Source organism: Nyctereutes procyonoides, unplaced genomic scaffold (assembly GCF_905146905.1).
Source record: "Nyctereutes procyonoides isolate TBG_1078 unplaced genomic scaffold, NYPRO_anot_genome, whole genome shotgun sequence".
NCBI lineage: Eukaryota > Metazoa > Chordata > Mammalia > Carnivora > Canidae > Nyctereutes > Nyctereutes procyonoides.
In genome coordinates this window covers 28475904-28502487 of record NW_026575136.1, presented here as the reverse complement: position 1 = coordinate 28502487, position 26584 = coordinate 28475904, and the positions used below count along the sequence as shown (strand labels likewise).

The window sequence follows — 26584 nt, the reverse complement described above, 5'->3', positions numbered from 1 at the left end:
ACATACAGAAGCCCTGTTATCCACCCACCACCCAAATACACTCCAGCTCTTAACTCGCCTGCCCTCTCTCTCACCTGAGTTGAGTTTAGACTGAATTCTGGCCTCCTTCTCCTGTGGCCACATCCTTGAAGTCTGTCTTACCCTGTTTAAATTTGTCCAGTGCAATTTTTGCCGACAGTTGCAAGTGACTTCAGCATCTTCTGAAGATTTTATTTGTCTTGAAATCTTTTGTGCATCATGAAACCTATATGTGGATTTGGGCAATAAGCTGTTTTTATAGAGAGACAGGGAAAATATGTTCCAAATTGTGTGTGTGTGTGTGTGTATATATATATATATATATATATATATATATATATATATATATATGATTCTATATTTGGATGCACCATGTTGATGCATTAAAAAATGTAAGGACAAACAAATCATCTGAAAGTGAGCAAAATAAGTATAGGCAAATTTGGAATAAGCAAAACAAGAAAGACTTCTGGGTACCACCATGTCCAGTTTATATTTCTATGAGAGTCATTATTTTGACTTTTCAAAAAAGTATGCTTTAATGCAACTCTTTATCAGGTATTTCATACAAATATTCACATTTTGCAAATAGACTACTATTTATACACAGAAAGTATCTAGTGCTCTCTAGGTAAATTGGAACCCTAACGAAGATATTATGAATAACTGCAGAAATGTTTAAAGCCTGAAATGTTAAAGTATGTCAACATATGAAGAATAAAATAAGGATATAAATATCAGGAATAATTATTTCTATTATCTAGCCACACAAGTGTCCTCTGGCTTCCATGAGTATTAAATTAACAACTCCTAACCTAGCAAACAGTAGCAATTAAGCAGATACAACACATCTCCATTTTCTAACTTAAAAAAAAAATCTAAGACCATCAACTAAATGTACATATGTTTCAGATTTTTAGTTGAACCTATCTACAAAGAGAACCATAAACTGCTAAATGAATTCCCTGTTAACAATACACATTTATATAGGCCTTAACATATGCAGGTTTTCATTCTATGAGTTTTACAATATTAACTTATTAACTGCTCACACTCATTGATTCTCACAAGATAATACTGTCAGATAACACAGTTCTTAACAGATCATTCTGACAAATCTGGAAACTGAGTCAAGGACAGATTGAGTTTCTTGTTCATAATCACACAGGATGGTTCCATGGTCTTTGTTTCCACAGACTAAGAAAAAACATCAGAATGAATTGGAAGCATGAATCAGGTAATCTAAAACAAGCAAAAGAATAGTAGTGAATCTCAGGATGTTGACAAAGGAAGAAAGTAGGATCAACCATATAAAACTGATGTAGTCTATGCTGCAATGGTGAGAGAGAAATTGAGGGCTGTTATCATCAAAATGTCTACTGTCATCACGTATTATTTCAATTAGAGCACAGAATGCCTAAATCAGGAACTCCCCAGATTCTTATCCATATCTAGTTAATTAATGTCTGGCTTTCTCTTTTAGGTACTGTTGTCTGTATTCCACTCAACAGAAATGTTCCACTATGACTTCTGTATTAATGTCCTGTGGCTGCAGTAGCAAACACCACAAATTTGGTGGCTTAAAATACATCAATTTATTGTTTTACACCATTTTGGAGTTCAGAGGTCTAAATCAAGGTGTTGGCAGGGGTGTGTTCCTTCTGAAGGCTTCAGGGAAGAATCATTCCTGCTTCTAAAAGCCACATGAGTTCTTGGCTCACAGCTTCTTCCATCTTTAAAACACATCACTTCTTCCCTCTGGTTCTGTTCCCACATCCCTCATCTAAGGTCCTCATGATTACACTGAGCCCAATGAGATAATCTATGAAAATTTCCCCATCTCGACCCCATTAACTTAATCACACCTGAAAAATCCCTTTTTTCATAGAGGGTCAACTACTCATAGCTTCCAGAGATTAGGACATGGGTATCTTTGGGATGCATAGCAGGGGTACACTATCCTGTATACCACATACTCCCTGTGAATTTAGGCTTTTTTTGGTTTCATAAGCAGAAAATAGAAAACAAGCCTTGCAAATGACTATATTCTTTCCCAGTGTAACATAACAGCTCAAGCAGAGCTATTTCCCAGCATGATTAGACCCAGTGACTTCCTGTGGAAGGGCCTCACACATTTTCAGGCAACCTGAATCCAGATTATGACCCAAAGGCAGTTTAGCTTCTATTTTCCTAGGGGCCTTTACCAAAGAGCAGCTAATATTAACTTATTTTGACCCACATAATTATTTTGTGAGTAATGCAGAAACAGGAGAGAAGACTACAGCATAAGTCAGCAGACCTGAGATTCTTTTGCCATTTCATCTATGTGTGACCCGAAGATTAAATTTTTAGTTTCTCTGGGACTCAAAACCTTTTTTTCTACTTTCCCAGCATCCACAGTATTTTATAGCTCCTCTCTTTTTATGTGTGTTTTTTTCCACTCACTTCTCAAACCTTGGCTGGCCTGTCTTGCTTTGATGGCTATAACGTGGCACAATGATATGCCAATTCTTGATGTCGGCTTCAAGAGACCTTGTAGCTTCGATTCTTGCCACTCTTGGAACAAAGCCAAGTTACCTACTGGAGATGAGACACATTTATACTCCCCCCTTGTCCCAGCAGACAGACAGACACCTCCATAGAGGCAGACCCTGATCAGGAGCTGGCCACTGATCCAAGTGTGAGACTACCTCAGGTCAGCAGAAAAATCATCTGGCTGAACTTCCATCAAATTGCTAACTCACAAAATCATGACGTAAAGAAATACTGTTGTTTAAAGTAGTAGATTTTGGGGGTAATTCCTTAAAGTAGCAATGAATAGTTGATACAGCTATGGAGAGAAACAATAAAAGTTGGTGGCTTCAGTTTTTGACATCATGTGGTAGCGTATTTTGATATGATGGCAGCAGATACAGTGAAAATGAACCAAATAGCCTTGAAATGACCAAATGAAATAGTGAGAGAGAGGTCATATCCAGACATGTGAATTTCTTTGAATTCCAGGCCCTTGGCTCTTCTAAGCATTTCCTTATTGGTTTATATTTTGTCTTTATTATCTAAAATAGATTCTGGAATCCATCAGTTCCCTCCTCTACTGATAATATGTGCAATTCCCTTTTCTTTATCTGAATATATTAATATTTTAGATTTGCTTTGTGGTTCAGTTACTTATAAAGTCTTTTAAAATACATCAGTCCTGGAAAAATAAAACAATTTCCATTCTCAGAATCTTTTTCTACCCTGCTAACTTAAACTTTTTAGTTTTACCAAGTAATGTTGAAAGCATTCTTTCCTTTACTTTATTATATTATTTAAAGTAACCTCAATGCCCAATGTGGGGCTTGAACTCACGACCATGAGATCAAGAATTGCCTACTCCACCGACTGAGCCAGCCAGACACCCCTTTCCCTTACTTTATATACATGCGTTAGGGATATTCTCAAGTGCACCTTTTAATTTTAATTACCATGCATATGGTAATGCCTCCCAGACCTAAGTTTGTACTCTAGACCTCTGCCTTGAGCTGCAAATCCTTACTCATGACCTCCTAGACATTATTATCCAGATACCACAGGCACTTCACACGTATTCCAAATCATAATAATCATACACTCCCATTTGAAAGGAATGGCACAATTATTCATCTAGTTACTCACACTGGAAACATTAAGTTTTGTCCTTAAATTCTCTCTTCAACTTTCTTATACAATCACTAAATCGTATCTCTTTCTTAAATATCTCTTTCTTAAATATGTCTTTCTTGGAAGTCTACCCATCGAAACTAATTCAGGAAACAACACACCATGGAAAAAGACAGAAGCAAGGAAAAAAAAATTGTACATTATCTGTGACTTGCACTAAGCAAAAAAAAAAGTGATGGACTCACTGTAAAATGTCTTTGGCATATACATATCAAAGCAGAACACTGCTCTGATAACTGTCAAAATCAAAGCAAACAGACATACTCCTAAGTGAACATGGCCTTTGCCTCTTTGATCAAGACTATCATGTGTTGACATTTATATTACTATCAACGTCCTTCAAAGAGTGTCAATTTCTTATTTCCTTTTTAAGTCCCTAAATTCTTCTCTAATCTTGGCTATTCAAACATGGCTAAGTTTATATCTTAATAAGTAGATTGCCTATATATACGCACACATGAGCATAATGATGAAAATGATATAAAGATCTACTTAAATATACACAGTAATAATGGGTTGAATAAATTGGAAAATATAACCTGAAATTCAGAAGTTAACTACAGTTACCATATTAATCTTATCACAGCCAACCTTTAAAACCAAAATAATCCAAAATGTATGCCTTTTCACAGTCCAATGAGAGAAATGTCTTCGTTCCACTTTAAGAAATGTGCCTCCACGGCACCAGGATTAATTGAATCAAATCTTTTGAAAGAAAAACATAATTATAAGAAGACATATAAATTAGAAATGTTGTCAGTTTGATATACCTCCACCACACATCAGCAGCATTTTACGAAGTGCTGAAATAGATACTTGACTCTGGGAATTAGCTCCTCCTTATTGCAAGTAGGAAACAAAGGACACGTTTCAATAACAAGATAGTAAACCCCAGAGCTTAGAAATCCTTGTGGCAGAGTTGAAGGCTGAAAGGAAAGTATATAGTCTAACTCTTCCTCCCCGGCCCAGGGAAGGCATGAGGGCCTCCCTATCAATACTTCTATAATAATGCTCTATTATTTGATGGCTTTGGCTTCATTCAGAATTTTTAAAGGTATGAATATAAGGAGATTATGAAGATAACATAGGATTGGCCAGAAAAAAGCTTAAATATACTATTTTGACAGTGAAAATGTGATCCTCCAAACACCATCCATATGTCAGACATGAATGTGTACTCATCCTTCACAGGAAATACATCCTGAAAATGCTCATTTTTTACTGCACTGTAACTGTATAGTAATGTATTTTATAAAAGCAAAATCCCATATTTAATCCCTACTGAGGTCTTATATTGAAAACTGAAGCACATTAGAGGAAAGATTGTCATATCTCAAAGGAAAAATAGGAAATTATAGTTCCCACGTTGTAAATTATGATGCGAAAATGTAAGCAGAAAAAACTCTAGGTGTAAAGAAAGACAGTTTTCACTCACATGGGATAATATTTATGTTTATACTTTGTGAATTTGGAAGCCCTGTGCAACTGGGTATAAGGGTTATCATTAAATCATTCATAAATGGCCAAAGCAGCAGCTTGTATTCTGCTTTAACTGTGAAACACTGTATTATCATCATAATTTAAAACAATATTTAAACTATACAATCATGTTTATAATTCTGTGAAAATATCTACAAAAACCTTTAGCCTTGGGGATTCTGGCTATTTGGGCATATTTATAAACATTTTCTATATAAGACATTGGAGCAATAATAGCATAAGTGAAGGTAATCTTTCACAATTCTGTACTTATTTTTCTCTTTCTAACATATCTTTAAAGAGATTGTTTTCTTGTTCTCTCTCTGCTTTTAGGTTCACTTAATGCAAAGCATGACATGTAAATGTTTCCAAATATGATAACAATTTGCTCAAACTGGAATAAATCTCATTATAACCATGACAGCGCATTGTTTCTGACAAAGCAATGAACTAAAGTTTTATTATACTACAGAGAGAAAATAAGTTCATGTGATAGTCAAGCATGGTCCACAGGTACAAAATAACCTATTTCCAAAAGAAATATCTATATAAACAGAGTGAAACTCAGTTATCCCAAAGTGAAATAGTATTTAGAGACATTCACGATCATAAGAACAAATACATATATCAACATCCTAGCAGTGCCTGGTTGAAAATGTTTTCCAATAGTTTGGAGAGACTAGAAAACCCATCAAAAATGGATCATTTTTATGGACTGTCCATTCTATTGTTTATCTAAATGAAAATTTAAAACTATTCTAAGAACAATGGGAGAATGCTTCATTTGGTTTTCTTCAGAATTTCTTGGTTTTAGTAAGAATGCTCTGTGACTCAGATTCAGAAATCCATTCTGGATTTCATAGATAATTCCACTATTCTCTACCTGCTCATACACATTTCCACGTGCTGTGAGGAACCTCTGATAGCATTTTACCTGGAATGAAATCCAGAACCCCCCTTCACTGAAATCGTAATAAATAAAACTGAAAATTAAAATCCTGCCTTGAGGACCATATGCAGTTGTTAGTTCTGACAGAGGGAATCAGAAAATCTTAAGGACAGACCTCCTTCATTCTGAATAAAACCACTCTAAAGAGTCTAATTAATCTTTTTTTAATGTTAAGCAAAAACACTCTTGGAAATAGAGACTCAAGATCCTATTGGGTTCATGATGGTATACCACTTTGGATTTAGGTTTAAAGACTGCCCTTAGGAGGTTAGCAGACTACACTGCTTTAAGATGGAAGATTTTAGGGGTAGTGGGCCAAGTATAGATATTCTTTTCATGAAGCCACTGTCCTTAGATTGAAGATGAAAGTTCATAGAGCAGTTTTATGAGCTATCGTGAGGCTTAACTTACTTTTGTAGCTACTATCATGATTGAAAATTCTTGTTAATTCTAATAATCCTTTAGTGAATTCTTTTGGAATTTCTATGTATATAACCTCATTAATGATTATTTTACTGCTTCCTTTCAATTTTTTGTATCCCTCTCTCTTCTTCCCTTAGTGTAAGGTAGATTGCTTTCAACCTAGTTGGATTAATAAAGTGTTTTTGAATCTTGAACAACAATTTAAAGAAAGGGTGGATCTGAGAAGCTAGAAAAAGGTTGTGAACTCAAGAGCTATTAAAACAGTTTTAGAGTGAGCAATGATAGCCATCCTTAAGATAATGCCAAGGAGAATAGAAAAAACATACAGCCAAGATCTATTATGGATCAAGGGGGAGCAAAAGAGAAGCTAGAAATGACTTCAAAGCTTTAAGCTTAAAAAAAAAAAGTGTGCTATTTGACTGTGACCAGAATTAACAATGAATCCCCTAAAACTTTAAAAAGTAATATTCAGAAATTGAGGATAATTTTTAATCACTGAATTAAATATATCATATATATTTTATGTACATGTTTGAATAATTTGTGCTTTCTTTATATATGAAATGTACATGTTCAATAAAAATCAATATATATTTTAAAATTCTAGAATATGAACAGATTGATTTCAGTTGACTCTTTGAAATCTTTGAGCAGCACTGTACCTTATTGCATTCCTTTTATTTTAGACAACAAAACAAAACATTTTGCCAACAGTTGGCCTATCCTAGTTATTAAAACTTTTTTACACAGATTGTCACCAGCTGAGCTAAAATAGCAGCTGTCCACTGGAAATAATTGCAGAAATGTTTTGCCCATTGGCCTGAAATCAAACATATGTTTTCCTGTAACAATTAAAATATAACTTTCTTTTTTGACACGTGTTAATTATTGAAGAGTGTTAATTACAAAGTTATACACCTGGATTGTCAGACTGGCATAAAATTCCATTATTTAGGGGGTGGGGATTTTCACATATCCTATATTTTAGTATTTTCAAATAGTTGAGAAAATAAGACTATATTCTGCAATAATTCTTTTGTTTTTAATTTAACATTTGTTAAAGACGTCTATACAAAGCAGAGGGAATAAATAGCTCATTATCCCCCATATCTAATCAGTAGTATGAGCTAATTTAAATATACCATGACAGAGTCTTCAGTTAGGATTATAGTGATTTTCTATTTCCTTTGCACTTATATTTAAGGGATTATGATAAGCTTTACAACTTCTCATGCTCTGTATGAATTCTTCCAACACTTCAACTAGTATAAACTTGGAAAGGGAATAATTGATAATGTAGTAAGTTTTCAACATTTTGGTTTCTATTTCCAACTTTGCACTGTTTTCACATATATGGACTGTTTGTCTAGTTGCTAACAAAGATGTGTAGTTGATTTTAGGGTTTCCTGGAAGAGTCAACAAAGAAACACATCTCTCCACATAAGTCATTTAAAACAGTTTATCTGGGGAGGCAGGCGGGGGGATGGAGTGATTGGGTGAAGGACACTGAGGGGGGCACTTGACGGGGTGAGCACTGGGTGTTACACTGTATGTTGGCAAATCGAACTCCAATAAAAAACATATACATAAATAAAATAAAACAGTACATCTGCTAGTGTGCCTTGCTGTCACAGAACTACAGATAAGAGCTATGGCTTTACTCAGAGTAGACTAGTTAGGGCATTACTACAAATGTCATTCAAGATTTTCTGTGATTCTGACACCTAAAAATAAATGCATAGCTTTTTGTCTTACAGTTAAAATAGTAATAGCTCCACATGGTCATTTATTTTGACTAATAGATTCTTTCATCAAAGCAAATGTGGCTTTGCCACATTAGTGGCACTAGTGGTAGTTTGGTGCTACCTTCAAAGAAAACAAAAATAAGGAAAATATTACCTTTTGTATAGTAATGATTCCTTCCTGTGTATCTTTGTCAACAGAAATCTTGAAAATCCCTAATCCATCACCATCCACAATTTTGTATTCCATTTCAGCATTAGCTCCTATATCAGCATCAGCCGCTTTGATTCGGGCCACAACGGAGGCCACTGGCAATGACTCTGGGACGTTATACTGGTAAGACCCTGTGAAATTCACAACAAGAAATGAACAAACTACGTGAAAGCTAACCATTAAATACTTAACTATTTGGCGGTTTGCATCACCTCCGCTTAATGTCTTTTTATATTTTACTAAAAAAGATGCTATAGCAATAGGAGATAAATGACAAGTTTCATATAGACTCAAGAAATTTCTTGGCAATTATCTAATAATAATTAACATGTGACAACAGGAACAGCCTGAAGAAAGCATGATAAGAGCCTCCATTCCTGTATGTCATGGTGAGAAATAAGCTATTTTTAATATTAAAATAAATTTAAACTAATTATACATGAGATTAATATATAACCATTAAATCTAAATAATTAAAATATAATCAATATAAATATTTAAAAAACAGTATAGCTTAGGCTTCAAATGGGCAAATATGAGACTAAACAGTTCTGATTACTTATTGTTAGGATTTACATAACAGTGTCTTTTACTAAGAAAGTTTCAGAAAACTGGACAAGGGAGTTGATGAAAGACCACATTCGTCTTGTTTGAGCTCATAAATTTATCAGGAATAGGAGTTATCTCTGTGGGTTGTATGTAGAACTGATCTGGGACAACAGCCCAAGAGCAGAGGCAATACTGTTTGAACAGAAGGAAAGAAAAGGAAAATAGAAAGAGAAGCTTTTTAACTTTCTTTTGTAAAAATTCCTCTTCACCATCCTGCAAGAAAAAAAAAAAAAAGCCTTGGAAAGCAGATGACCATGAATCATCCCTTCGAAATTAGGAAACTCCTCAGAATCATTTTTCTCTAATCATCTGTTTTTTCCTGCTTCCTCCACCTATTCCATTCCCTTCTGGTTGTTAAATGCAGTGTCTTTTCACTTCTTTGTGAAAAGAAAATATTCTCTTTGAAGGAGCAGAAGAAGGAAAATGTATCCATATGAAAGGACCACATTTTCAGCTCAGAATTATTATTATTAGCAATTTTCTAAATTTTGTGAACAGTCACTGATTAAAAAAATAAAGACAAGATATGCTGATGACTTTTGAGTGACCCTTTTCAGACATCCAGAAGCATCCTTAGTAAACTCCAGAAACTTTAAGGATAGAATATTAACTACAGATGGTAAAGAGAAATCCAGTAAAAATGAAAAACCTCATGACATATCCTTGGCTTCCCTCACTTTAATAAGTATGAGAGTATCTAACAAGCTAGAAAACCTGTCCTATACCTTAGCAAATCATGACAACTGTAATAACAAAAATTCTAAGTATCAACTCTTATCACTCTAGGCTTAAAGAAAAATAGTTAATTTTATTATGAGCCCGATATTATTACATCATTGCTTTGCTTATTCTACAACCTTCCTCTCCTCTCCCATCGTAAGCTATCAAGAGCACATTTAAGGATAAGTTCATTTTTTTATGAATGCTAAAGTTAGAGTAATTTCACACTTTATTTTGTTAGGAGGTATTACAATGCCTGTAGTAGAACTATTATAAAATATTGCATATTAAAAATATGTAAAATAAAAATGAAACATCCAAAGACGAAGTATTTGCAGGAAGATACAGTGACTTTCATATTTGCAGAGAAAGCTTCCTTGACATTGTTCACTTCCAAGATCTGTTTTTGTAAGGGAGCTTAATTACTCATGACTATTGAACAAATGTTTTAGAGACATCAGAGTCTATACAATTTCCTTATTTCCCTGAGCGCTATAAAGAAATACCACATACACATATAAAGAAGAAAGAAAAAACCTAAAAGAGAGTGAGATGAAATGCTTTTGTATAATCAAGACATTTCTACCTAGAATTATTTTCCCCTTTTCTCATCTAAGTCAAAAGCCATTTTGGTCACACAAACTAAATTGAGGGCATGTGGTTTTCTGGTTCTTTGAATTGACTTCTTTTGAAACAGTGAATGTTTGCACAAGAAAGAGACGGTAAAACTGCTAAAGGAATGTTTAATGTGCATGAAGCAGTAAAAAAAGGTGTGGAATATAAAATGAAAAAAAGTTTAGCGCTCTTCTATTTTTATCTTTAAAAACAAATCAATACTTTTAGGGGCACCCAGGTGGCTCAGTTGGTTGTGTCTGCCTTCTGCTCATATCATGATCCTAGGGTCCTAGGATACAGCCCTGCTTCGGGCTCTCTGCTCAGGGGGGAGGCTGCTTCTTCCTCTCCCTCTGCCTTTCCCTCTGCTTGTGCTCTTTCACTCTCTCTCTCAAATAAATAAATAAAATCTTAAAAAAAAATAAATCAACACTTAGTGTACAGAATACATGATATGCATCTGAATGTTATAATTGGCAAAAACCCTTATAACTTACAAAGAACATCTTAGAATGAAAAGATGACTATATAAATAAACTTAATAACTGGTATTAAAAATGAGAACCAAAGAAAAACCATATTATATTGAAGACAGAAGTAATACAAAGACAGGATTGCCTCTTTCCACTTTCAATACCCTTACTATTCTACATTTCTGAATTAAAACCATCCCCCCGATAAAACAAAACTATGGGAAAATGTAGTAAGATAATCACTTGTTTGAGAAATATTTGGAAAAATTTCCTTTCAAAAGACAGTTCTAGAGGTTGGCAATGAAAGTGAGGAACTTGCAGCATTTAACAAAACAGCTTACTTCGAGGAAAGCGAGGTGGGTTATCATTGACATCAGTTAGGGTCACCGTGACTGACGTGGTTCCTGAGAGTCCTCCATTTTGACCAACCATATCCTTTGCCTGAATAACAAGCAAATACTGGTCTTTAGCCTCTCTATCCATGTTTGGAAGGGCGGTCTTGATGACTCCTGTAAAATTTCAAATCCCAGTAAAACGCATCATGAATCATTGCATTTAATACTATCGAAGAACACTGATACAGGTAGCAAGTCACTCCTGAGTTCCTGCCATTTATTGTTTTATTTTAAATAGTCTTAAAGCCTATTCAAGACCAAAGGGACATAATAATTGCATATGTGATTACAAAACACATAAAATGCTGTAATATGGAAAAGCAGGGCTTCTCAATATTGGATAGAGAGGATTATCTTTCGGTTTTATGAAAATACGGTTTGGAAATATCAACTTACAAATAAATAACGTGAACTCCTCACCTAGAATAATGCGCAGTCACCTGTCAGGTACATGACAATGGAACTCTCCTTCTCTTTCACCCTCTCCAACAACTTAACTCCCAGGTGATGTGATATCACTATAACCTTTCAGTTATGGTTCCTACTACCTCTTTTTGGGCAAAATGGCTGAAACAGTCCACAAAGAAAAAAATAGGAGTGATTTATGTTTAATAAGAAAAATACCATTCCAAACTATGGCTATGTTTGTGGATGCGGTTATGATGTAGGATGATCTCAAGTCGTACGGAAAGATCTGAGAAAAAGTATTAAAGATGAGAATGACTATGTTAATATAAATCAGGAACACCGAAAGCATTCACGTGTTTTGTTGTTTGTTTCTAATCAATTGCACTGAATATTGATCACTCTTAGGGCTTCAGTGTATGAGAAATAGATTTCAGAGTTCCATTTTGCTCAATGGGGAAACTTGACAGAATAATTGTGGAGCAGTGAATTAGTTGTTGTATAATTATTTAATTACTGCCTAAGTATATTAGGCAATAATATTTAATTATGGGATGAAATTTAATTTAATGTTATATGTAAATACATAAAATGATATATATATACCTATTACACTTAGTGTATGTACATAGAGGTGGATATCAAATAAAAATGTATTTAATATTGATCAATATAGACCTTGGAACCAGCAATATGAGGTCATCTTTACTAATTAAATATAAGTTCAGAATTCTACTTAATTATTTCTTGCAATTTCATCTTTTCCAACAAAGACTGTCTTATCTGTCCACCTAAGACCAGAGCTGGAAAGATATCTAATCTAATTTATTAAACAGATTCTACTTTTTATGGAGAAGTCAAGTTTAAATCCTCACTGATTCAGACCTGAGGAAGAGAAACTCTAATATCATGGACTTCTCAGTAGCAAAACCAAGTTGCTTGATAAAAGATGGCTCTTTGGGGATAAAACAATTGCAAAAAAATTGTTTAAATTGGGATGAAGTTTCTCTCTTTCTTCATATTTATTTTTTCCCTCATGTTTAGCACAAAAATGTCATATCCTCCAAATTTATAATCTTTTAAAGCTGCCAATTTAAATCATTTAAAGGGGCATCCCTGGGTGGCGCAGCGGTTTGGCGCCTGCCTTTGGCCCAGGGCGCGATCCTGGAGACCCAGGATCAAATCCCATGTCGGGCTCCCGGTGCATGGAGCCTGCTTCTCCCTCTGCCTGTGTCTCTGCCTCTCTGTCTCTCTCTCATTCTGTGTGACTATCATAAATAAATAAAAAAATAAAAAAAAAAATAAATCATTTAAAGGATGATTATTCAATGTACACATGTAATAAAGGTGTGCTATATGTTGCATATAATATGTGCTATATTTTATTTACAGTGTATGTTATATCAAGTATAAGCCTAGGAGAAATTATACGAGGCCTGCCCTAAACTTCATAATACTCTACAGTTTGTTAACTATTCTAGGGGTGGGAAACAGATGAGAAAAGCCTTTCAAGAGCATAGGAAAAATTTAAGCAATTTTAGTTCCCAAGATTCCAAGTTAAACAACACTCATACTGTCTTAAGTAACCATACTTTTGTTTAGTCTGAGCACTAGCTATCAAACACAAACACACCCACACACATACCCAGATCAACGACACATCAGTATTTTAAGTATTTAAATTATATTTTTTTGATTTAGGACTACTCAAATGTTTTTTTGTTTTAAAATATTGACTACTCTTTCTTATCAGGCAGTGTTGATATAAGCACAGTAACACAGGCTCAGTTAAAGTTCCTCACTGAATTCTTTTGGTGATCTACCCACTGCTTATAGTTAGTATGTGAAATAATAAGGCAACATGAAAATTGTAAGAAATAGTCACATACTAATCTGGTTTGATTGATTAGTGTCTAATACATATTCTTTTTTTTTTTTAAATTTATTTATTTATGATAGTCAGAGAGAGAGAGAGAGAGAGAGAGGCAGAGACACAGGCAGAGGGAGAAGCAGGCTCCATGCACCGGGAACCCGACGTGGGATTCGATCCCGGGTCCCCAGGATGGCGCCCTGGGCCAAAGGCAGGCGCCAAACCGCTGCGCCACCCAGGGATCCCTAATACATATTCTTACTGTCATAACGACTCCATGTGTATTTCACATTTGTTCAATACTTCTGTTAACTGTATAATACAATGAGTGCTGGTCTCAGTAATAATGTTACTGAGCATAAACAGTCTTTGTCTAAGAATTCTGGGACTTACATCTCTCCATCTTTTTCCTTTCTTTTGTTTCTGATGTTAATAATCCTTTATTTGTAACTTCTTTTTAAAAATATATTGAGGATTGGCTCTTTTGATCACTATCATTAAATGACAAAATATTAATGAGTTTTCTTTTTTTTGAGTTTTCTTTAGAATCATTTCCTATTTGTTCAGGTTCTTTATTTTTAACGTCTGTGCATCTCATTTTTCCTTCCAATATCAAGAGGTACAAGTGAGCTTTCATCCTTATACCTTTATTTTGAAGGAGAGAGCCTTACTATCTCAACTAATCAGCAAGGAAAACACTGCAGCCTCATCCTCTCATGGTTTTGCTTGGTGGCATTATTTTTGTAAGGAAATACAACATTATTAAGAAAGAAGTCTGGTAGTCAAAGTTACTTATTTTTCACACCTCTAATTGTTACTTTACAAGTGATCTTATAAATAGCACTTTTCCAAAGTAAAAGTCATCACAAAGTTTGCAAAGTAACCAGGTGGCAAAGGTAATTTCCAAATATCTCAACTATTAAACATATTTTTGACAAGAATAGAATTGGGAGAGAAATGAATTTAAATAAGGACATTCAAAAATAATAGATTTCCAGTTCCATGACTTTTGCTAGCTCTTTACTTTTAAGTAAAACTGTCTACATTTGGAAAAGAGTTCTCATGCACTGGATCTGATTTGCACTTTGCTATATATTATAAAGAAATACAGCAAATTGCTAATGCTACATCTCTAACGTAGTAAAGGCCAGTCTTGTTTAGCCAGGTCCCTACAGGTCTGTGAGATTTTCATGGAAGACAACAACATCATTTAGTTTCAATATCAGTCATTTTAAGCCACTTACGATGAGAAGAATATATCCCGTAGGTCCTTAGAAAGGAGATTAGCTCAAATTTTAAACATCCTGAATGATAATTTTTAATAGATTATGTCATCTGACACAGTAACCCAGAACTTTCCATTATTCATAATACCCAGTCACAAAAAAGTGCTGTGCACTTTAAACATAAATTTATTATCACTATTGCTCAACAACTCTCTGGTATTTAGTCTGGGAATACATTTTCAGATGATTCTTTAATTTCCTAACAGCCACTGATTTTTTTTAAGCATATTCTTTTACCATGAAACTTCTGAAGAATTTATACATATATATATATATATACACATACATATATACATATGTATACTAAATATATATATATATATATATATATATATATATATATATACACACACACACACACACACTAAATGTAACAGATAAGAGCTTGTCCTGAAATCCACCCCTGTTTAGGGAACCGAACAATCACTCAGGTCTTGGACTGGTCTCAGATGTCCACGCAACCACATGACCTATGTAACACAGGGCTACAGGGCTTCGTGTCGTGTGCATCTGAAACATATAGATGTACATAGTGACTCTCTTCCTATTAGTTTATATTTCTTTCTAAATTTTGCGTCTAAGTCTTATTTATATTTGGTCTGTTTTCCTGTAAGTGAAACAAAAAACAGAACCATAAAAAGTCAGAGAAGAACCAATAATAGCAAACATGGAAGCTTCTGGAACTCTAAACAATTTCAGAGTTGGCATCAAATAAAGTATCCCTGAAGAAAGGACTCTTGTAATCTGTGAGAGAACATCTTCAGCCATCAAGCCCAACAGGAGTGAGGGTCCTCCTCCACAGAATGGAATGCATTTGAAGGGCATATTTGGGAGGGGGCTTTGTTATGAGATATTACTTATATAAAATTATGATGTAACAAGTGGTTATGTAATATATGATGCAGGTATTGTGTAGTCACACCTCTTAATGTTTAAGAAGGAACTCTAAATGACAAGAGGTGTTTATCATTCAATCCATTTTTCAGGACCAGCTTCATGACCATGTGACCTGTGCAGGCACACAGGTGCCATGCTTTGTTTCTTGCCCTGTTGATAGTATCTTGCAATCCTATTAATTTTAGAAGAGAGGGTCTGCATTTCCATTTTGAACTGCAAATTATGTAGCCAGTCCTGCCATATATCAAATACTGAAATAGGGATCTACTTCTTTGCAGGTTACAGAGTAGATGAACACCTTAGAATATCCATAAGCCTCCCAACAGTTTGTAGTCATTATGGAAATAGGTGGTGTGAAGCTTTGCAGCTCTTTTAATGTTGCCTTATCCTGCTTCTAGTGCCATTCTGTTTGCTTATTAACAAGTTGTTAGCATTGGCTTTTGCAGCTACTCACATTCTTATTTTATGGATGGAGAAATGAAAGTAGAAAATACACTTATCCTATGGTCTTTTGGGCTGTGAGTGGTGCCATAGGTGTAATATGTGATTGGAGGTTTTAGGCATGTTAGGTTCATGATGTGTGATTAATAAATGGTAATGGGTATTACTAACATTAAGAAAAAAGAAATCATAAGTTAACCTTATAGAAATGTACCTAACAGTGATTCCCTGTGCCTATTTTTACAAAATCTTGGTTTAGCATATTTTCAGTACTTTTCCTATCAAAAATTTTACTTTCTTCTCAAAAACTCTTAGACTTAAAGATTCAGAAATTCATGTATTTCTCACACAGATAAAAGTCAGGCTGACACCAAGTATGAAGAATAAGTCAAACTTGATTTACACATTTCCATGCCGCTAAGGATTGAAAGCTTTCTATTTTTGTGAAAAAAATACATTTTCTTTGCAATAACACACTATCCATATTAAAAATTAGCAGAGGACAAAAATTCTCAGGATAACTCTGCACTAATGACTCTAGAAAGAGAAATCCCAATGATTACCGTAATTACAGTATGAAAAACTCTAAACAAAACAAAATAAAACTAACCAATTCATCTCCTACAATACACAATCCTTGAGATTCTGAAATTAGAATTAATTTTAAATACTAATAATGTGATCCCATGACATAGACTATTGTCCAGTTATCAGAGGCCATAACTCCACAGGACTTAAATAAAGACTATCATCTTGCCACAAAGCTAAAATCACATGCCAATCATTAATACCAACAAAATATTTAACCCTAGGGATTAGTACATGCTATTTCTGGACAGGTTATATAATGCAGGAATGTATAATTTGTGAGCAAATTGTCAGAAACTTGTCAATGTCTTTGGAGGCTTAAAAAGTAGATATATAAGGGAATGGGTGGGTGTTTGAATTTAGGCTTCTCAGATCTATCATTAAATCAACCACAAGTTCTACATTCATAGGATTCATATCATAAATCAAATACTTTTGTTTACTTCTCCTTCAAGACTTGCTTAATCAGAACTGTTTCTTCTCTGTTAGACTTTCCAGGTGGCTTCCAGACTCTACCCTGACTTTAACATAAAATATGCAAAGTAGTTTCTGTAAAAATTCTAATGGTGAGCTAGGATTGAATTTATTTTTCTGTTCATGCACATTACAACCACCATTCTCAACCACATTACAACCACCAGACATTTAAAATATTTATCTTCCACAGTGACTTGAAATGAATATTACCATTTATAAATATGGAAAACAGTATAAGTACCATTAAAATAATAATTTAAGGTCCCAGGCACTATCCAATAATCATGAACTTGGCTGTTTGAAGAATACTTTTCTTCATGATAAAGACAAAATTGTTACAATATGGTGAAATTTTGGATTTCATGGTGGTGAAGAAAATCAGTGACATAGGCCACCCATCTTCACACTCACCTCTCTTCCCTCCACAGAGAGCCAGAAAAGCAGAATAATGTTATTTTATAACCAAGATGACAGTGTTCCAAATTATAGTCTTACTTAATGTAAACTCTTTCAGCTTAAAAGTAAAACAGAACATCTAGCCAACCAAACGCATATTCTATCCAGAAAGTCTTACAACTCATAAAAAATATGTTTTTTCTTCTAAAATTAAAAAAAAATCACTTAATTTAGTTTTTTATTTAGCAGATCATCATCCTAATTGGTTTACTCAGGAAAATTAGTTTAAATGTAACAGACTCTGGCAGGATAAGCTGAACCTCCTACCTATTCTACTGTATGGCAGGGGGGGTTTTGGCTTGAGATTTACACTTAACTACATATATGATTCCTACATGAATTAGTTAAAGAAAGCAAAATGAAAATAAAACTTGACATAAATAATAACATTTTCTTATGTAATCAGGAAAAAGCAGCTGAAATACTTTATTAGTATATCATACTTTAATTTTGGTAGAAATGCTGATAATTGTAATAAAATATTCTTAGAAGATGCTAATGTTTCTATAAATAATATGCTGTTTAATAGCACAGTACACATATTGAGAGAAGCACAATAGCAATGTAGTGTTTGTTTTCAGTGCCATCTATATTGAATAAAAATAACTAATATCAATTCTGTGCCAAGGTATAAATGATGACATTATAAGAAGAGTCAATGTCAGTGTTTACCTGTCTTTGGTTCCACTGAGAAGTATGGCTGTCCTTGTAGAATGCTGTAGACCACTCGGGCACTGTTGCCATATGTAGGATCGTCAGCATCCGTGGCTGTCACTTGTACCACTGAGGTCCCTACATGCCAATCCAAAAGCCAGTGAATCAAAAACTTCAAACTGCCACAAAACAGAATGACTCACAGAATGCTGAACACGCTACATTAGATTTGTTTTTAATTATTTTCTTTTTTCTTGTTTCAAAGCATATGAAAAATTGACATATTTTTGTAAAAGACAAACCCAGAATGAAGATAAATGCTAATTAAGCCCTCAGAAAGATTTAAGGGATACAGAAATATGTTAGCAAAAAAAAAATAAGATTGATGATGCACATTAGGAGGATACTCAGAATTGGAAGGGACTCAAATGTTGGGCATCTCATCCATCAGGGTCAGGTAACAAGTTTTTATCAGGAGCAGTCTCTATAAGTCTCAATTACTGTCCAGAAGGCAGTGTGACAAGTAACAGCATCTTGACACCCAAGTCACTGAGGGGATCTCACTATTATAGCTGAGTAGAGCCAGACAGAAAATGAAACTTCATTAATTGAATAAAAAAAATCTGATGGATCCACTTAACTGGATATTATGTAGCATCTCTTCAAGTAATAGTTTTAGTTTTCATTCGTTTATATGAATTGATTTAAAAGCAAAAGCATAAAATGAAAATTTGAACCACCTTCTCACAGGAGAAAAAGTATGGCAGCTTTAAAAATTGCATTATTAGTTGTTTTCTATATTTCATGAGATAGAATGTCCCACTGCTTCTTCATTTTACTATGTATTCACTCATTCTATATGGAAAGCATTTATTGTGATGTGTTCTTTTTATTTCCATTTGGAGCATAATCTTAAAAATGTTACTTGTGTTTACTTAATTTAAGCGCATGCTATTTTATCATTTATCTCCTATTGACAGGAATGGAAGAAGTCTCTTTTTGTATTCTTCTAAGGTTTTAATTTGTTTCTTTTCTTTAATTTGTTTCTAATAATTTATTGAAAATGTTTTTAAATCTAACATATCATTTCAATATATTTCTAAAGAGATTTCTCTAAGTCTTTAAATAAGTCATTAATGTCCATTTTGTTACAAACCGATTGTCTTTTCCACACTATGGTTTTCCTTACCAGTCCCATCTTCTTTAAAAATGGGTGCATATTATATAACTATAATATAGCTTTATAATAAAAAAAGCTATGTATACAGCACTATTTTAAAATTCTAATTAAAAAAATTGACAGACTTTATTGCACCCTGCAGATACCTGGTAGGACCATATAGTGAATGATGCATATTTTAAAATATTTTTTAAAATTAAATTTTGAGTATTTTAAAATGTTAGAATTAATGGCATCAATATTCTCTATTTTCCCTACAATGCACTATCTCTACAGCAATATTCACTCTCGTGACATACTTAAGTACTGATTTCTTACTTTATTGAAAAGGAAAGTGACTTAAACAAAATAATCAAAACTCCTTTAGTAATTTGGTTGTATATGATTTTTTTCTAAAGTGTTCACTAAGAAATTTACTTTATACAGACACATACACACAACACACATGCACACATATTTTTAAATAACTTTAAATTGTCCATGCTTATCTATGGTCTTCTGGAAATGAATGAATTATCCTAAGGGCTTATTAGTGTGTTTTCAATTTTGCAGTTAGCATTCAACGAAAAACACAGCCCTGAATATTAAACACTGAATGCTTGTGCTATATATACTGTACTACTTGGTTAGAATTAAACATTTTGATAAACTACAAATAACAAAAATAACTTGTATTTGTGCATAATAATCATGCTGTTTCATATCAGAGTGGTATCACTGAAACCAAAAGTACAGCGCATTATTCAGCCTCTAAATGAACAAAGTTCACATTAATCCAGTTCATATGGCTACATCCTATGGAGCAAAGGAAACCTGGAGCAAGCCACTGAAGCATAGCCAACTTGCCCACATGAAAATTATGGAATTGCTCAAACACACCTCAAAGCTTCCTGTTTTTCTAAACATTACTATTTGGGGAGGACAATGTGCCTTCTCTTTTCTCTAAAACCTGCAAATCTTGTTGTGGCTGCTGTCTTCATAGCTGTTGTTCTTGTTGTTAAGCAACAGCCAGCAGCACTGAAGATGTGGGAGGTATCAAGAAAGTGTGAAGAAGCCTGTTTGGTCAAAGAAGTGCTCACATGTAAGCTAACTATGGTGAGATGCTTCCGTTGTGGTTCAGAATTTTTCCTGACCACAAGCATCTATTCTTCTGGTTCATTTTCTGTTTCTATTTCTTCAGCAACCAGGGCAACGGTACCCCATATAATTTTCACTCTCCCATCTGTAGGAAATTTAGGGTCACTAAATTGTGATTCCCCTAAAGGGCACACATAATACACATCTTTGCAATTCCACTTCCTAACACAGTAGATCTGTTGACGGAAGGCTGGATGGATGAAGCACCCTTTATTTAATCAATAAATTTAAAACAAATCACACTGGGTAAAATGTTCGCCTGTTAAAAAACAAATTCAATTATTTCTTTAAATAACTGTCTTACTTCAAAACTAAAAATGACAGGAAATAAATATATAAATCAACTGGTCTATTTAAGCACCACATTTTTTTTTACTGTTTTGTAAGATCATCTAAAATGACATACCAGCTGAAAATTATTTCAAAGGTATCTGACTACTTTACAACTGAGTTTTTATTATTTGATATACATAAAGTATATACCACAAGTACTCTACTTTCTATTTTTCCAGCAATGGGACAATGTGAAAACCCCTCTGAATAAAACAGCCTTCATGATTCTTTTCTATACCTCAAACTGAGTATCAACTTTGTAATCAATTCAATATAAATTTTCACGCATCTAACTTTCTGGAGAAATTACAAAAAACACGAGTGGTGGCGTGTGGAGGGACATTTGTGTGTTCAAGCATACTCTACAAGCAAACAGGCCAGCTTATCTAAACATTAGACAGCCCGCCTGAAACCTTGGCCACAGGATTCTTAGAAGAGCAAATCATTAATACTAATCAGGAGAGAGAAAAGATTATCACAGGGCAGTGTCTGGAAGGATTTTCTTTTTTAAATTCCTAGGGGTACTTTTATTTTTTTAAGATTTTATTTACTCTTGGGGGGGGGGAGAGAGAGAGAGAGAGAGGGAAAGAGAGAGAGAGGCAGAAACACAGGCAGAGGGAGAAGCAGGCTCCCTGCAGGGAATCCGACATGGGACTTGTTCCCAGGACCCCAATCACGCCCTGGGCCAAAGGCAGATGCTCAACCACTGAACCCCCGGGTGCCCCTTAAGCATTTATTAAATTAAATATCACACTGAAAAAAGACTAAGACAAGAGCAATGTACTGAAGACACAAATCTCTGGGGGAAAGGAAAATTTTCCAACTTTTCCATATAAATCAAGTAATGATTGGAATAATTAGATTTGGATGCTGGCTTTTAATGTCTCTCAAACTTTCCCCTCACCTTCACTAGAAACTACTGTACCAACACTCCTGTGATTTTTTTTCAGCACCTATGATGATTTGGTTTTAAAAACGAACCCCCCGAAATCAGAGACTGCCAAAGCAGCACACTCTTTACTCACCCACTGGAGACATTTCGGGGACCCCCGCCGTGTACGGGCCATCCAAGAATTTGGGTTCGTTGTCATTGATATCCTGAATCTTGATGACGAACTCGGACTCGGGCTCTACAGGCTTGTTGGTGAGCCTGTCCAGCGCCTGGGCGCGGAGCGTGTAGTAGGCCTGTTCCTCCCGGTCCAGCCTCTTGGTAGCATGAATATCCCCAGTGTTCTCATCAATAATGAAAATGGAACTTGCCCCTTCGCCTGACAAGATGTATTTGATGGAACCATCTCCTTTATCAACATCAGAGTGAAGCTGGTGAAAAATTCATGTGAGATGAGATTAACTTACAAGAGAGTCAGCGATATGGAGATATGTAAAAATAATTCTTATGTCAGGCAGCAGCACATGAAATTTTATTGTTCTTGGAAAGATAAGCTGATGCTTATTGTGCACAGCCGAGAGGCTGTTAGCATGTGTCAGCTTGCACTGGTGAGCAAGACAATTTCATTTCTTCCTGTAAACAGTCTCATTTCCAAAGGTATTTTCTATCATTCCCAAAGTTAGGAACTCGTGGTGGTGTTAATTTTTATTTGGTCTGTCCTTGCCAGTTTTAGCCATCTTCTTTGGAACAGAGCATTCAGTAAACATGTATAATTGGTTGATTTGATCTTACTCCAAGCAAAGGGACTCGCTATAGGACATGTGCAAATTTAGATCTAATAAAGTGTTTATTTAATATGCTTAGACACTCCCACATTCTTTAAGGACACCAGCCCCTCCCACCCTCTGTCCTGATTAACAAGTATGGATGGATGTCCGGTCACCAAATCCGCCTCCGGATCCTGTTCTAGATTTTAAAATTTGAAGCCGAGAAAAATTACACTGCTCTCTGAAGTAGGAATTTTAAATCAGTATGTGCCTGAGACTTCAACTCAAACCTTTCTTGAAATACCAAGAACTGCATTAGATTTGCATGATTAACCCCAGCAATCGGCGGCAGGGCCAGCTCCCACGGATTTGCATTTCGTATCTGGGACTGTCCCTGCTCTATGTCAGAACATTATGTTGAACAGAGGAACCTAAGGAAACTCAGACATAATTATACATTTTCCTGAACTTCATAACCTGAAAAACACAGGACTCAATCTGTCATCTCCATAATTTTTCATCCCCTATAACCACCATCATCTGGACTTCGAGTAATATGAATGCAAAAAAAAAACCAAATAATAAAGGCCATTCATTATCCTACAGAACTATGTTTGCATTCTTTAAAAGATGAGGTGCTAAGGACATAAAATACGGGAAACTACTTAGGGAAGTGTGCATGCTGTGCATTTTCTACCTTCTGTGCTGGGTGTGGAGGGTACTGCTTTTGGCACCGTGACTTCTGCAAGTGATTCTTCCAGTGTACTGTCACAGCTGTGTCGATACTCTGCTCCAGGATACTTAAGCACCTGATTTCTCCCTTAGTTTCTATAGTTTTTATCAGGACTAAATCATGCAAAAAAATGATCACTGGTACAAGTTATAATTTCGATTTGTTCAGTGTGAAATTATCTAGTGGATCACCGTACCGCGTGTTGATCACCCTCCATCTGGGAAAGTAGAGTTCTTGAAATAGGGCGAATTGCCTAATCTTCTTAAGTCATTCTCAGGGTTACGGTTGCCTCTGTATCTCCCTTGAAGAAGAAAGCTAGCTGGAACCACTACAGCTTGAATTGCTGAGCGCTTCCTATGTGTCAGGCACTATTCTTAATGTTCTCTACATGGTAACTCATTTGGTGCTCACATTGAATGACTTCATTATCTGCATTCACAGATAAGGAAACTAAGGTAAAGAAAGGCTATGTGCCTCGCCTAGGGTCACATGACCAGTGCTCTGTGGCTGCACCAGGATTGGGAAAAATGGGGACTCCTGGAAAGCTCCATCTCCACTGTCTGCAAGACGCTCCTGCCTCTGGAGAGGTGCTGCTGTCCCATGAGCTGGGGCCATCAGAAGCTGCAGCAGAGGACCGTCCACCCCGATCATCCCCCAAGTCATAAAGAAGCTCGGTGCTTTGAGCGGTTTCCATCAACCCACTTTATGACTCAGCAGAAGGGTACTTTCTTGGCATTATGAGCAGCAAAACACTCGGCCACCTTCAACAACACAGAGCAAAGAACTTGGTTCCTGAGACAAATGCAGATGATGGAAGAAAACAAGCTGTTTTAAGCTGCTGATAGCTTAAGTACCCCCATCCACCCCTCTACACACTTCTCATAGCCACTCTCAGCCCATCCATGCCCCCCGCCCCCGCAGCCCATCCATGCCTCTGGCTGTTAGAAAAGTCTACACGACACCATTGACCTTGGTGTGAAACAACAGATGAAGATCCAATGACCACAGGGACACTCAAGTGACATACAGGTGTGTCTTTAATCAAAGGCCTTCTACATCTCTAAGTCTCATTAGGGACTACCATTTATAGAACCAGCCCTTATGATTCATTTAACTAATTCCTGTCAACTAATTGCTGTTTCCATGGCATGGTGATACAATGCTCCTGTAGTATCCAGGTAAGGGAGAGAGGACACATTCCTTTTCAATACACAATACACATTAAATTCCTGAGTTGACCTTCACCCTGAGCTCTGACACTGTGTTTTACATTACGTGGGATTGTTAGCTGTTCTCCATCACTGACAGCATAAGAGCTCAAAGGCAAAAAAAAGTTCAAGTTGCATGTTTCTCCAATCATTTGGGAATCAGATTTCTTCCTTCCTACCCGCCCCAAACACACACACACACACACACACACACACACACACACACCCTCCTGTCTCTGGAGCTCTGAACTTCATCATCCTTCCTATCACTGACACTTTTCTACCAGCTAGGACCATCACTAGGCTTGTAATCACTGCCAGAATTCACAAGCAGAAAATTGCTTTGAGTGTCCTTGCAAGGTTAGTGTAAGCATCTGTAGTTAAAAGTGGATGACCAACTTTGAGATGCTTAAGATGGATACCTAATTATCAGATGCATTCAGACATTTAATCTGGGAGACTGTGCACTAATCTCTAATCTTAACAGGCAGAGTGAAACCCACGCTGTTAGGGAAAAACTATTCCTCTACTTAAAAAAAAACTGCTCAGCACAGAAAAATTTGCAAGTGCAGAACTACCTAATGGCAAGTTTAAGTAAAACACATCTGTGCAGATGCTCTCGTGCACTTGCATGCACACGCAGGTACACACAGTCCTTGTCAATGACTACCACAGAGCAGAGAAGCACTATTGGCCACACACAAACTTATGGGCAGTAAAAAGCAAATAAGCATCCTTTGGTCCCACCATATGGCAAATGAATAAAAAATAAATGGAAAACAAGTATCTGTACTCTTATTTTGGACAGAGTAGAACTTGAACTGTTCCATCTATTTCATTCATAAATACCCTGCTAAACATGGTCTTGTGATTAATCTAAACAATAACAACAAACCTTGATTCCTTAGTCACCACACAAAACTCACCTTTACTGCATGGATTCCTAAGCCCCCTTCAAAATATGTGTTGTGACTCCAAAGTAAATATTTACATCATCATCATCATCATCATCATCATCTTTACTCTTGCAAATAAACACAAACAATGAGGAGTGCACGCACATGAATGCACGCACACGCGCGCGCGCGCACACACACAAACACACACACACATCTCTTAGCTGGGTCTAGCTCATGATGCAAAAGAATCAGTAGAGAAGGAGACACAATCAGTTCGTGTTACCTCCATGTCACCCTGACAGCACTGTGTATGGTAACAATGTAAGAAAATATCACACTGTGTTGGAATCTTCATAAGCTGCATAAGCAGGAATGGCAAGCACCCTTTAAATATGCCCTAAAATGTAGTACGTTTAGCAACCCACTGTGGCTCCATCATCCTCTGCTTGACAGAACAGCTACCCATTACCCCATTATCTCTGATAGAGCAACTCTTCCCTTTCAGTCTTGCAGAACAATACTAATTTGGAATCTTAAAGTCTTTCTCTAGAGCTATTAGAAAACTCTCCACTTATTCTCCATTTTGTGTGTTAGAAATTATCTCCCTAAAATGCACATTGAATTATATCACACCTCTCATCAAGTACTTTTAATTGTTCCCCAAGGTTTAGGGATGTACCCCAAATTCTAAGCATGGAGCTCCATGCAGCCATATGCTAGCTCCTTAGTCTCTCTTTTCCATCACATCTCAGAAGGCACTCTGCGCTCTGGGCATGTTGGATGAGGACCATGTGGCCCAAGCGTAGAAGGCTGCACCATCCCTTCCAACATAAGTCTTCCATCATCTTGCCTACCAACTCACGTCCAGCCCAGCTCCCTTTTACTGAAGTCTTAACAATCTTCTCATTTTCCCCCATGGCATGCTGTTTGCATTTCTCTGATAGGATGCATTTAATTCTGCTTTATATTCCAAATTGAATCTAGTTGTTTTCATATCCAATCCTTTCTTTAATTTATAAACTCCTTGA

General features: G+C 35.7%; 1 protein-coding gene across 2 annotated transcripts in view; it reads right to left on the bottom strand.

Annotated features, from left to right (window-relative positions):
* Positions 1–26584, bottom strand: part of LOC129495387 (cadherin-7) — a 120775-nt gene that overhangs the window by 46104 nt on the left and 48087 nt on the right. For both annotated transcript variants that reach the window (XM_055302836.1, XM_055302835.1), the window contains exons 3-6: positions 22086–22380; positions 18429–18548; positions 11283–11450; positions 8471–8658 (exon numbers count right to left, since the gene is read on the bottom strand). In XM_055302836.1, coding sequence (XP_055158811.1) covers positions 8471–8658; positions 11283–11450; positions 18429–18548; positions 22086–22380 — 771 coding nt within the window. The remainder of the gene's footprint in view (positions 1–8470; positions 8659–11282; positions 11451–18428; positions 18549–22085; positions 22381–26584) is intronic.